The sequence below is a fragment of the Microcebus murinus genome, chromosome 1, assembly GCF_040939455.1.
Source record: "Microcebus murinus isolate Inina chromosome 1, M.murinus_Inina_mat1.0, whole genome shotgun sequence".
Lineage (NCBI taxonomy): Eukaryota > Metazoa > Chordata > Mammalia > Primates > Cheirogaleidae > Microcebus > Microcebus murinus.
In genome coordinates, this window is record NC_134104.1 from 145,524,540 (window position 1) to 145,538,608 (window position 14,069).

At 45.9% G+C, this 14,069-nt stretch overlaps 1 protein-coding gene across 3 annotated transcripts in view; it reads right to left on the reverse strand.

Annotated features, from left to right (window-relative positions):
• Nucleotides 1-1,520: 1,520 nt before the first annotated feature.
• SCN10A (sodium voltage-gated channel alpha subunit 10) overlaps nucleotides 1,521-14,069 on the reverse strand; it is an 84,711-nt gene continuing 72,162 nt past the window's right edge. For all 3 annotated transcript variants that reach the window (XM_012742157.2, XM_012742156.2, XM_012742155.2), the window contains 4 exons: nucleotides 13,179-13,316; nucleotides 11,039-11,143; nucleotides 7,084-7,354; nucleotides 1,521-2,734 (listed from right to left, as the gene is read on the reverse strand). In XM_012742157.2, the coding sequence (XP_012597611.2) occupies nucleotides 1,521-2,734; nucleotides 7,084-7,354; nucleotides 11,039-11,143; nucleotides 13,179-13,316 (1,728 nt within the window). The remainder of the gene's footprint in view (nucleotides 2,735-7,083; nucleotides 7,355-11,038; nucleotides 11,144-13,178; nucleotides 13,317-14,069) is intronic.

Below are 14,069 nucleotides of genomic sequence, written 5' to 3' on the forward strand. Positions count from 1 at the left end.
TATCCATGAGGCATGTAAAGTGGATCAGCCTCTATGCTTTGTAATGGTACAAATGGAAACTCCTATGAAATGATCAAACATATATCCATTGAGTTGACCTGATCTTTGTGATTGTGGCTGGGAATGTCCTAAAAGTGAATAGAAGATCACAGCTGTCATTAAGATCCCTTATGCACTATGTTGTCACACAGAATCTTTGCTCTCTGAAGCAAAGACCTGAAGACCTGCTATGTGCCTTTGGCTTGGGTATACTCCTCTGCCAACCCTCACTCCCTTCATTGCATAACTCTTGATTTGTCTTTTGGGGCTTAACTCCTACTTTATCTCTTGTTCTTGGAGCAGCACCCGTCACAAATAGAGACTTAATAAAATTTGTAGGATGAATGAAAGAAATTATTGGCCATACCTTTTATCTACCAGATCTTCTTTCCCAAAATGTCCCTTTTCTTTTAATTATACTAATTATGTGGTCCTGGCCCCAGGGGAGTGTAAAAGCCCTCTTCCTTAAAGTCTAATTAAGAGATGTGAAACAGGCTCTGGAATCTATCCGAAAGTTGCCTCTTTAGCAACATAGCAGAAAGGTCTGGCCATTGGAGCCTCTGAGAAGAGTGTTTTTTCCAGCTGAACGGGGCAGGGCACAGCTTGCACCGTGAGATGCGAGGCATATAGAGAGTGTCCATTCATTCACTCCTCCCACCAGTCTTACAAGGGGCGGTTTTGGTGTGGGGGGAAACTGAGTTTTGAAGGGGGAAAACCTTGGCCCCAATCAGCCAGGCAGTCAGTGGAAAAGAGTGAGGATTAGAACCTGCATCTCCAGGGCTCAGGACAGTGTCCTTCCTGCACCACCCGGCCTCAAGCTCAAACTACAAAACATTAGGATCTCTGAAGGTGAGTATTGTGTGTTACATGTCAGTATCACACAATTGAGAAAAAAAGTGATGCTTTAAGATATAACATTGGTATCGACATACCTTTAAAAATATTAATTTTAATGGATATCTCAAAGGGCTTTCATGACATGGACCACAGTGTTACCCTGGGCTGGAGCAGTCATCCAGAAGCCCTCGACATGCAGTCATGCAAAATCCTAAATAACATTGCTAGTCTTTATGTGGCACTTCACAGAGGACCACGTTGGACGCTCAGCGACGTCCGTGCAATATATCTTTGGAAGTTCTGGTCCTGCCTGAGAAATTTGTCTCAGTAAATATCATCTCTGGTCACAACCAAAATAAAAAGACAAGGGACATTGTCTGGAAAGTAAGAATCCATCATCTAATATTGAAACTCAGAAGGGAAGTCACAGTGGAGGTGCTCTTGGCTTCTGACTCCTTTTGGTATATGGAGGCTTTTTTCAAAGGTGGGTGCCAATTGCATTCCCTGCCCACTTTGACATTGTGACCAGTGGCATGCATCGGTGAGGTTGTAGCTGGGTGCCATCTGCAGTGGGCAAGAGTTATCACAGAGCAGAAGAACCCACCAGAACAGGAACAGGACACATCCATGCTGGAGTGTCCTCACTAGGGCCCAGGGCCAGTCACCTCCTTACTGGTGGCTTCATCTTCATTTTGCATTGAGCTAGATGTGCTCATGTTGACTCTATCACTAAGGCCTCTAGTGACACTGTCATAGGATGGCGGGAAAGATGTGGCAGATGCAGTTGCATATTTGTCTGGGAGTACACAATTTTCATTTGCCATGAATGCAACAAAGCCTTCATCTGGGGGTGACGCAGCCTCCTCCTCAGCCCTGGGCACACCGGGAGGGTTGGAGAGTGCCAAGGAGCGGTGCCGCACATAGCTCCGATAGGCTTTTTGAATGACAGTGGCTGAAATGTCTTCTTGCTTCCATCGGAGTGTGGTCGCTATTGGTTCATAGGATGATTTTGAAAGATTAGTTGCCATAAACTTCTCTTCCATATTTGCTTTCAGAGAATCCAACTCCCCAGATTCTCCCAGCACGTTCTTGGTGAAGGCAAAAAGGATGTCCAAACAGTGGATCTTATCTCCAGGGACCAAGGGCAGGTCCATCTGCATTAATATATTCCTATTGGGCTTTGGGATTTGCAGGGGACCAGAGAGAGTGTCTGCAAAGTCGGAGAGGGCAGAGAAGGTAATAAACTGGGTGGCCTCGGGGTCGAACTTCTCCCAGGTCTCATAGAACATGTCAAAGTCGTCCTCGTTCAGGGGCTCGCTGCTCTCCTCTGTGGCCACATTGAAGTTCTCCAGAATCACTGCAATGTACATATTGACCACGATGAGGAAGGAGATGATGATGTAGGTGGTGAAGAAGAGGATGCCCACCATTGGGCTCCCGCAGTTCCCTCGGGAGCCATTGTTGTTGGGCAGATTGGGGTCACAGTAGGGGGGCCCCGTGTTGAGGATGGGGCTGAGGAGGCCGTCCCAGCCAGCCGACGTGGTGATCTGGAAGAGGCACAGCATGCTGTTGGCGAAGGTCTGGAAGTTGAACATGTCGTCGATGCCGGCCTCCCACTTGACGTAGGCGAAGTTGGCCATGCCGAAGATGGAGTAGATGAACATGACGAGGAAGAGCAGCAGCCCGATGTTGAAGAGGGCAGGCAGGGACATCATGAGGGCAAAGAGCAGCGTGCGGATCCCCTTGGCCCCTCGGATCAGTCTGAGGATGCGGCCGATTCGGGCCAGGCGGACAACCCGCAAGAGCGTCGCGGTGGAGTTACTTTGAAGTGACTTGAGAATTGCAGAAAACACCAGGCCTTTAAGAGGGGGGAAATTACCTGATTAGTATCTCCAACCATGAGCTCTGACGAAGTTGGGTGCGATCACACACCCTCATTTCTGCTCGGTACGGACCCCACTTGAGCACCCATGTGCAATGACTGGGCGGGCCCTCCCAGCCTGGCACGCTTGTTGGCACAAAGTGGAGGCTTACTAAACGTCCATTGCCTAAATCCTCTCTCCCTCAAGTAAGTCTTACCCTTCCTACCATGTTGTTATCTTTCTCTCCACCCGAAATATCTTCTCAGTCAACCTTTGTGATCAAAGCCCTGTCTTCTGCAGCCTCGTTCAGCTGGAAGGGACTGCGGCACGTTCCACGTGCCCACGGTCCTTTGCCTGTTTTTGCCTGTGACACAGACCCTGCTCCCCCCTGAGATTGCAGCCTGTGGGTCATGCCTGTTCTCCCACCCTGGTCCTGCGCTCTGTGACGGCCGGGACCCCCTGTGATTCATCTCCCTGTCTCCCACTGTGAAGACTGACTCAGTTCCTGGCACATCGTTCCGGGGATAATTGTACAGCGCCTGGGGTGTTAATGATCAGGGGGCCGGAGGAGTGGGGCGACTGGCTGACAGCTAACGCAGAATGGCTTTGAATGGCCAGCTGTCTGCATAATGGCTTAATTTGTTTCTTTCATTTCCAGCTGTGTTTGAACTCTATGTTAAGGCTTGGAGAGGGGCTTTTTTTAGGGTCAGTGACTGCCCCCAACCCCAACTACACACAAGGTTGGAAAGATGAAGATTGTATGCATCCCCCTATATGAAGTCTAATTTGAAAAATGTTGAAGCTTGGTCTTGGGGACCTGTGGAGAACTATTGGGACCAAAGGCCTCCACCAAAGATGAGGCAAGGCCTGTGGGTGAGAGAAGTGAGGTGAGTACAAGTTGTGGTAGCAAGCTCTTGCTCTTTGCAGGGGCCCCCGGACCTCTTCTCCTACCTGTCCCTTGTTGTGTGCATATAGTGATCACAATATTTTATTGGAAGAAGGAAGGAAATGGGGGGGGGGACTTGGGAAATAATTATATATAATTATAATTTAGAGTTATGAAATCTTTGTGAAAACCCTTCTTTTTTTTCTGAGTCTTGCTCTGCCACCCTGGATAGGGTACATTGGCATCATCATAGCTCACTGCAATCTCAAATTCCAGGGCTCAAGTGATCCTCCTGCCTCAGCCTCCTCAGTAGCTGGGAAATACAGGCGCATGCCATGACACCTAGCCAATTTTTCTATCTTTAGTAGAGAGGGGCTCTCCCTCTTGCTCAGGCTGGTCTAGAACTCCTGAGCTCAAGCGATCCTCCTGCCTCCACCTCCCAGAGTTCTGGGGTTACAGGCATGAGCCACTGTGCTGGGTCGAAAACCCTTCTATTAAAGTCCAGTTTAATTGGCACATTTCCCCATAGTGTGGGGTACTTTATGTATCTATATAACCTACTAAAATTTTCTGCCAGACAACTGGTCTAGGTCTTAATTTAAATTGCCCCAGGATCCTGTGTCAAAGGAAAAATGAGTCCTCATACTTGTTAACAATTAGATACTCAATGTGCGTCTTGCTGGTGGGAAGGAAGAGAGGGAGACAAGCTGGGAGGGCAGAGAGGTTGATGTGTGGGTTCCTTTGCTTGCTTTCTAGCTCTCTCTGCAAGAGATTTCTGCCTTGTGGAGACGCAGAATGCTGCATAGGTCACAGGAACTGGCAGTTAAGGTGTTCCCATCATAGAACTAAGTATTCTGGGAATATTTTATCTCTACATTACTTATACGTAATAAGAAAGCTCCTTTCCTTAATGTAAAATCAAAATGGCCTTTAGAGTTTCTCACGTTGGAAGGCAAACAAAACAAAACAAACAATCAACTAACCAAGAAAAGCTCCCATCATGGTAAATGAAATAAGCCAAACATAGAAGGACAAATACTACATGACCCCACTTATATACCGAATCTAAAATAGTCAAACTCATAGATGCAGAGAGTAGCATGACCGCTTCCAGGAGCTTGGGAGAGAGGAAATCAGGGAGGTGTTTGTCAAAGGGCACAAAGTTTAAGCTATGCAAGATGAGTAAGTCCTAGACATCTACTGCATAGCATAGTGCCTATAGTTACCAATACTGTGTTGTACACTTAAAAATTTGCCAAAAGGGTGGAACTTATTTTAGGTGTTCTTAGCAGCCAATAAATAAATAGATAGATAGATAGATAGGGCCAGAGGAAACTTTTGGAGGTGGTGGATATGTTTATGGCATTGATAATGGTGATGGTTTTACGGGTATATGCTTACCTCCAAACTCATCAAGTTGTATACATTAAATATGTACGGCTATTTACATTCAATCATATCTCAATAAAGTGGCTAAAAAAATGCAGCAGCAACATCAAAACAAAACAAAAACAAAACCTCTTGAGCAGATGAATGCAACCCAAGGTTGTGTTTCAGCACTAGGGTGGAGAGACTGATTAAAAGTTGTATTTGGATGCTATCAGCTCTTGATAGCAAATCAATGAGAAATTAAATCTACAGCTATGCCCTGACATGAAAAGTAAGCAGGTCAGAATATGAGCGATCAGGATATATTTATAACACAAAGCGAAGCTGGTAAGCTGGGATTTGGCCTTCACAGGGCCAAACTTTGGCTCAACCACAAGAAGTCCAGGGACAGTCTCTTGGCTGTTGGTGGGAGGCAGCAAGTTCATTAAAAGAACATAGCCTGACCAACACCTAAGTGGACATATAGGAATAACATTTATCGGGTGTTGGGCAGGTGGGGCGGAGGGGATGGGTATATACATACATAATGAGTGCGATGTACACCAACTGGGGGATGGACATGCTTGAAGCTTTGACTTGAGGGGGGAGGGAGGCAAGGGCAATATAAGTAACCTTAACATTTGTACCCCCATTATATGCTGAAAAAAAAAAAAAGAACATAGCCCAGTCTAAATTCAGCTCCACTCCTTACAAACTCTGTGACTTTGCATACTTTTTTTTTTAATTTTCTTTTTTATTTCTTTATTTTTTTTTTCTATTTTCAGTTGGCCAATTAACTCTTTTTATTTTTATTTTTAGTAGAGATGGGGTCTCGCTCTTGCTCAGGCTGGTCTCGAACTCCTGAGCTCAAATGATCCACCCACCTCGGACTCCCAGAGAGCTAGGATTACAGGCATGAGCCACCGTGCCCGGCCGACTTTTCATACTTTTTAAAATCTAAGTCTCAATTTTAAATGTATAAAAAGGGGATAATAACACCTCCTTCCCAGGGCAGCTGTGAAGATTCCCAGAGCCCAGCCCAGTGCTCAGAACTCAGTGAGTACTCAATTATGGCAGCTCTGCTCCCCACATCAGCCTCTGACTCTATTTAATTTTCTCTGAACACAATTGGGCCCAAAATACTAGGCCTGTCACTCAACAACACCCAGACTAGGTCTTAACAGCACTGATCTCTTGGTATTGATCCCTTGACTTTTCTGTGACTCATATTCCCTAATAGGACAGTTATATAGAAATTTAACTCCAGAGCCCAGACTTAAGAATTTTCTTCTTCTTCTTCTTCTTCTTCTTCTTCTTCTTCTTCTTCTTCTTCTTTTTTTTTGAGACAGAGTCTCACTCTGTCACCTGGGCTAGAGTGCAATAGCATCATCATGGCTCACAGCAACCTCAAACTCCTGAGCCCAAGTGATCCTCCTGCCTCAGTCTCCCAAGTAGCTGGTACCACAGGTCTATGCTACTACACCTGGCTAATTTTTCTATTTTTTGTAGAGATGAGGTCTCACTCTTGCTCAGGCTGGTCTAGAACTCCTGAGCTCAAGCAATTCTCCTGAGTTGGCCTCCCGGAGTGTTAGGATTACAGGCGTGAACCACCACACCTGGCCAAGAATCTTCTTTGAACAATCTCTTCCTAGACGTTCCTCACTGTGCTGGCAACCCACCTCCTTTTCCAGAGCCTATTTTATGATTCACCTCACATTACACCACCCGTCCTTGCTTTCAAGACCATACAAGTAAGGTCCACTGGAAATTCCATCATCTTACAGTCTCAGGTTCTCAAGAGGAGTGACTGTTCCCTGTCAGCCCCGAGGTTCTGGCCATGGGCCATGCCCAGAGTAGGTGTGTGAAAACACTTCCTGACAGCATGGAGAAGGCCAACAGAAGGCCAACAGAAGGCCAACTTCACTGAGCAAGCAGCCCGGGGGCATTTTAAATCTACTGCTCTTGGAAGGCTGCACATACAGATAAAATACGTTTTTAAAAGTTTGTTGGTTGTCCCCTGGGTTTTGAAAGAGTAGCCAAAACAACCCTAAGCAGAGGCTAGGCTTCCCCACCATGTGTCTGCCCACTCACTCGTAATGGAGAGAACTACCACGATGAAGTCAAACACATTCCAGCCATTGGTGAAGTAGTAATGCCTCAGGGCAAACATCTTCATGACACACTCGCCAGTGAAGACGGCCACAAAGAACTGGTTGATTTTGCCAAGGACTTTTGTCTTTTCTTCAGTCTGCTCGTCAGTCTCCACCATCATGATGATCATGTTGAGGCAGATGAGAACCATGATGATGATGTCGAAAGTCTGTCCGGTCACAACGTCAAAGACGAAGCCCTGGTACTTGTTCTGAGAAAACAAGAGGTGATAGAGTCAGGGCCTTTGGGTCATCATAAACCAGGCATCTGGAGGGACTAGGTACTCCATGGATGAGTTTTGTCTCCCTCACACTCCTCTTCCAAAATCTCACTTTTAGCTGATTCTACCTCATTGTCCCAGTTCAAGTTCTCATTACTTCTCCCAGCCACTTGATGGCACTTCCTTTGTCCTGGTCCATGCTTACCCCTCCATTCGCAATGCCCTTCTAGTCCCCTCTCTTGAGTATCTACATTTCAATAGCTCTGAGTAATCCATCTCTTTTAAGCCCGACTGACTCCAGGGAGCTTTCTTTAATCTCATTACCCCAAATCACCCTGTCCCTTCTTTGGCTCCCACAGCCATTTTAGTCAGTTTTGAGTTCTAGCATTTCATATGTGCTTCTTTTCTTCTCCACTAGACATTGGACCCTTTGAGGTCAGAGGCCCCTGGAGGGATTCACCATCTGTTGACTAAAGAGCCCTTGGGCTTTGAATAAACATCAGAGGTAGCCAAGCAACAGTTACCACTGGCTTCGGATGAGACTGGTCTGGCTTCAGGTGTGACCTGGTTCTGGTGGCCATGAGAGAGTGCCCACATCACTTCTCCTCCAACTCCAGCAGCCCAGCACAGAGAGTGAAGGAAGAGAGAGTGAGAGACTTTGCCTGGAAATCCAGGGAATTCTCCTGCGTCTTACCCCAGCTCATCAAGGTGGTACCACCAGGAGTTTGCAAAAGTCACAGCATTACTGGGTTTGGGACACACACAATGCTGATATAGCTGCAGTGACCAGAGACGTGGACCAAAACACTCAATTCCATTTGAGCATCTGGAAAGTCTTTTCAAGAAGGACAGGTTCAAACAAGCCCAGATCGTGAAGATTAAAATAAATACCTAACTCTTCAATGCCTAGACATTGGTGAACATCCATAAGTGTCAAGAACATCCAGGAAGACATGACAAACTCACTAAGGTACTTAGTGACCAATCCCAAAGCAATGGAGATACGTAAGCTTTCAGACAAAGAATTCAAAATAGCTGTCCTGAAGAAGCTCAGTGAAATTCAAGACAACACAGAGAAGGAATTCAGAAGCCTATCAGAGATATTTAACAAACAGATAGAAATAATTTAAAAAATCAAGCACACATTCTAGAGCTTAAGAATTCAATTGACAAACTGAGAAATGCATAACAGTCTCTCAACAGTAGAATTGACTGAGCAGAAGAGGAATTAGTGAGCTTGAAGACAGACTATTTGAAAACACACAGAAGAGAAAAAACAAAAAAGAATAAGAAAGAATGAAGCATGCCTACAAGATCTAGAAAATAGCCTAAAAACAGCAAACCTAGGAGTTATTGGCCTTAAAGAGGAGGAGGTAGAGAGAGAGGTTAAGGTAGAAACTTTATTCAAAGAAATAATAAAAAAGAACTTTCCAAACCTGGAGAAAGATACCAATATTCAAGTACAAGAAGGTCATAGAACACTAAGGAGATTTAACCAAAAGAAGGCTATCTCAAGGCATTTAATAATCAAGCTCCCAAAGGTCACAGATAAAGAAAAGGTCCTCAGGGAAGCAAGAAAAATAAAAAAAAATAAAAAGAAAAAATGATGTATAAAGGAGCTCAATTACCCTGATTTAATCAGTCCATATTGTTATGCCTGCATGAAAATATCACATGTGCCCTATAAACATATAAATTATTATGTACCCATAATAATAAAAAATAAAAAATTAATTGGTAATACAATTCCCCCCATCCAAAGGGATGGAGAATGTCAAGAACAGAGTTGGCTATAAGGTCTCACTCCCCTCCTCATCTGTAGGACCTCCCCCAGTGCCATCCTTGGAGGATCTTGGCTGCAGTTTAATCAGGAGAAATGGAGATTTTGTTACAGGTCTTCCTGCTGACCATAGGCTCCAACTCCTTGTGCTATGTAGTGTCTGCAATTCCAGCATTAGGTTCATGCCTTTATATGCAGGTGCCTTTTCCAGGGTCCCTTTTTGAAATACAGCTCATCCTGTCCCAGGGACATTGTCCTCCTGGAGAGGAAGGAACTTTGGTAGCCTGTGGGATTAGCTGATGAGAGGGGAGAAGCTGGGATATCATAAAGAGACAGTGTCGTGTATGGGGGAGGGTGCCAAAACCCTTCATGACTTTGCCAAGGGTTGCCCCTAGCGTAGACCTCCTTGGTGTCTGGTTCAAATGCAGAGTCAACATTAGTCTAGGCATCAGTAAGGGCCAGCATGAACTCAGTTGCTTGCTTCACGGTAAATTTGAGGATCTTCTTCCCATGGGCCCTGACTTGAATCTGGTTGGCTAGGCTCAACCTCTCACCGACATCTTTTAATTCTTGACCCTGTTCCTGCCTATCAGGCTTGTTGACTGAGGGATGTTTAATGAGTCTTTTGCTCAGGCTCACCAGGCCCAGCTATCTTGATCTTATGGGAGATTTGGGAGGAAACTTCTGCCCCTACAGAGGTCTGAACCTCATATCACGCCCCATTGTAACACTTTTTAAAAAATCAGAATCTATTTAATAGAATAGTAATAAATTTATGACCACTATTTCTAACTAAAGTGGGTCAAAAGTCATGACTTTTTCCCCCCTTGTAAATGTTTTTGAAACTCGGTTCTCATGCAGTTTGGAATTACTTATGCAAACACCATGCCTTAATTTGAAATCCTACTGTGTTAGCCAACAGGATGCATGCCTTTTTAATTCATTTAGAGAAAGGCCTGGTCCTTTGTTGAAGGTCTTTGGACTCTGCCCTTGTGTGGGGAGGGGCTAATAGGTTTGTGCTGCATCTTAGCCACAGAAACATTACGTAAAGGGACAAGATGCCAATTCCATTCATTGGAGTGGATGGCTCACAAACTCTTTGAAGAAGTTCAGCATAATTTCTGACACATCAACACCTTCACCCCCAAACCTGTTCATCCCTTCCCAACAGGGGTGCTATCTCTGGGCCACCCACCCAGAGGTTTGATGTTTTGTATCTCCTGGCAGAGGGCTGAGGTGGTATCATGTATGGTTTGGGTGTTGCATTTAATGGAGAAATACAAGGGCATGACTCCTGAGGTCTTTGTGAAGAAAGGAGTCAAAGTAGAGTTTGGCCCTAATTTTTGGCCAATCTTTAAACTCCAGAGGTATGACTTTGAGTTCCTATTAGAGTTCCTATTAGGCCATTGGACCATGACCATGACTGCATCTTGGATCCCAAAGGAGTTAGGTTTTGGCCATTTCCTCTCTTATCTATCTGGAGTTGTGGGGTGGCACATAGGGTGAGGCTGGTGATCCACTGCAACCTATATTGTGATATATAACCACACAAACGCTTCATCTCTGGGCTCTAACTGCCCTAGCTATCATTTAGCTTAATCTGCTTCCAATTCTGTGCTTGCACCCTAAAACTCTGTTGGGGGAACTCAGTATTTCCCCAAAAAGGTTTATTTGGAGCACTTGTAGGAGGTACATTCACTCCAGAAGGCCAGAGTTTCTTCTTTTAAACTTCTCATTCCTTGGACTTGGGAACCCTCAACACCCTTGCCTTCAGACTTGACCCAGATCTCCTTCTCCACAAGCAGCACTGGCCAGGCCCCACCTGCCACAAGTGGAGGCTATCAAGTTGGATTCATGGACATGCTCTGCTGCTAGAGGAAAGCTCTGGGGCTTACCAGAGGACGTGGGATTGGCTTCTGTGGCTTCTTGGAGCCCAGCTTCTTCATGGCGTTGTAGTATTTTTTCTGTTCCTCTGTCATGAAGATGTCCTGGCCCCCTAAGTGCAGAGTGAGCCACACTGTTGTTATTAAAGCAATAGGAACACTCAGGGATACCAAAATCAAACCACATGGAGGAAAAGGACTGTCTTAGCCTTCTCCTCTCCTCTGCAGACAGACGTGCCAAGCCCAGGATCAAGAAGTGTCTTGAAACAACCAATGACTGAGCAGTGGGACTGTGCTCTATCTCTGACTCCCTGCCTGGGTCTCTGAAGCAAAGCTGGTTTCTACTCTCCATGAACCTAGAGATGTTGCCTGGGCACAGTGTGACAGGGTTTGGGAACAGGACTCAAGGAGTACATGTTGGTTCAATCTGAGCCTTGGATGCAACCTGCTCATTCCAGTCGAATTCGTTGGGCTTTTAGAGCCACAGTTCTTGCCATGGGGCAAGAGATTTCCTCGGGGCCTCTGGAGCAAACACTCTGGGACATAGGCCCTCAAGCCCTTTCTGCAGAGGAGGAGCTGAGGGCAATTACTGCCTTATCCTTGGGTCCTTGGTCTCAGAGAGGCCTTTGATTGGTTCTCCTGAGGCCCTGCCCATCATAATACCCTCTGCTGCTGTAGCACCAGAAATGGCACCATTGAAGATGTCTTCCTCCCTTAGGATTGGGTATTAGTTTTCTTTAGGGGCCTTTGGACTTGCTTCATTCAAATCCTCACCTTTCATCTCCTGACATAATTTGAAAGCCACCCATCTCAATGGCAAGTTTGTGTAAATTAGTCACTGCAAATGCTGGGGAAATGGGCTGAGATCTGTGGGGTTTGAGGAAAGATTTCAGAAAATTTGTGGACTCAAAGGGCTTCCTAAGTGGATCATCTTGGTGGGAGCTGGGAACAGTGGGTGGGACCATGCTAAGAATTCTGGGCAAGGAGTCAGCCTGTGAAGTCTCATGCTCAGTGTGATCACTGGCTCATCTCACTTGAGAACCTAACGTGGCCAGCTCTGTCTCTGGGTCTCAGTCTTCTCCTCTGTAAGATGGGAGAAAAGATTGATTGAATGATCTCCAAACTCCCCAGGGTACTTATCACACTTGTCCACACTGTCTTGCTCCCACAGACCTGTCCTGCCCTCTCCTCCTGCCCAGGCCCCTGGCTGATGATTTCCTGTAGATGAGATGCCTGCCCAATAGATACTTATTCTAAATTATAATAGTGACGCTTAGCATCTATGCCCACTGTATGCTCAACCCTAAACTAAATATTCTTTGTACAGGGTTTTATTTACCTCTTACTACAATTCAGAGAGTACTAATTATTAGCCCCATTGAATGGATGAGAAAACTGAGACTCAGAAAGGTTTAAAATATTGCCAGCATCACCCATCAGGCAAGCAGTTGGGACAAGAATGCAAACCCAGGCTTCAGGGTTTGTGCTATATGACTTATCCATGTGATCCCTTTTCTCTCTGGATCTGAGTTTACACAAATCTAATAAGGGGCCCTATCTACTTCAGAGGTATGGAGAATACTAAGTGAAAGGATAACATGAAAGTATTTTATACCTTTAATGCCATCATATTCTATAATTAATATAAATATGAGAAGTTATTTGGGATTAGGTTCCCAAGTGGGAATTATTATTATTTGGGACTATTAATCAGAGTCAGCCTTCTTAGAGGCAAAAGCCTTTCTCCTCTTCTCAAAGAAGTTGGGATTCTGCCAACGCTGGGGCCCTGCTCTTCCTGAGGTGTCCTGACTCAGTCCTCTGGGGGTCAGAGCCACCAACAGAGCAGCAAGTGCTGGAGAATTTTTTCCCCTCTTTATATTTACCAAGGGCTCACCTGAGACACACCCAGCATACCTGGTTCTAGTTGGGAAGACCAAGGTCACTTTGAGAAGAGGGTTGGGACCCAAGGGTGAGGATGGGGGGTGGTAATCAGGGGGCCAAGGTGGGCTTTGCTGTCAAAGGCTGAAATTGGGCTTCTGGTCAGGCATGAAGGGCTATGAGTAGTGTTGGCTTTAGCCATGAGGCCAGAGTGGGCCGGGGACAGGAAAAATAAGATTCACCTCTGCGGCAGAAACACCCGAGCTGCACTTATCTTTTTTTTCTGTTGATTGAAGTTGTCAATTATGACCCCAACAAAGAGATTCAGTGTGAAGAAGCCACCAAAAATGATGAAGATGACAAAGTACAAGTACATGTACACGTTGTCCTCCCACTTGGGCTGCATGTTGACCTGTGGACAGATAAGGCAGAGGGGAAGGGGGGTGAGTGCCTTAGTTGAGGTTCACCCTACAAGCCGGCCCTGAGACAAGGACTTGGGTGCAGGTCATTTATTTAGAGGTGATCCCAGGAAGCAGGAAGGAGGGAGTAGGGAGAATAAGCAGGAACAGGAGAAAAGCTAGATGAGGTTAAGTGGCCATGATGGTGGGCAAGGGGTGCTCAAGCCTATGGGGGGGTCTCTGAAAAATTGCATAGAACAAACCTTGGAATTGGACCACCTTTGGTGAAAGAACAGGAAGCTGGAGTATTTATCTACATACTCCTAAAACTTACTGGTAGGGGTTGCCCGTGGGGACATCAAATCCCATGTCCTTGGGGGTGGGGTTGCTGAGCAAGCTCAGAAGCACTGAAGAAAGTCTTCAGAGAATCAGAAATGCAGCCTGTGGGTGAACTGAGAGGTGGGCTGAGGGGTGGGGGAGGGCCTCCATGGTGTCTGCCACAGCGGGTCCTTCCCTAGCAGCATCTGCCTAACTGGCTCTCAGGACTGTACCTGAAATTCCAACTGCTTCCTTCCCATGCCCTTTTATTCTAGCCACCACTCTCCATCCCACCTCTGTCCAGGAAGTGGCCTCACATACACTGTCCTTTGGGGGTTATCTCATGCTTTCTTCAGCAGTGAGCAGAGGAAGACCTTGAGAAGCCTTGGGAGTATGTGTGTTAGGGGAACATGTTAGGTGGGCCTAACACCCAACAGAGGGCCAGCTGG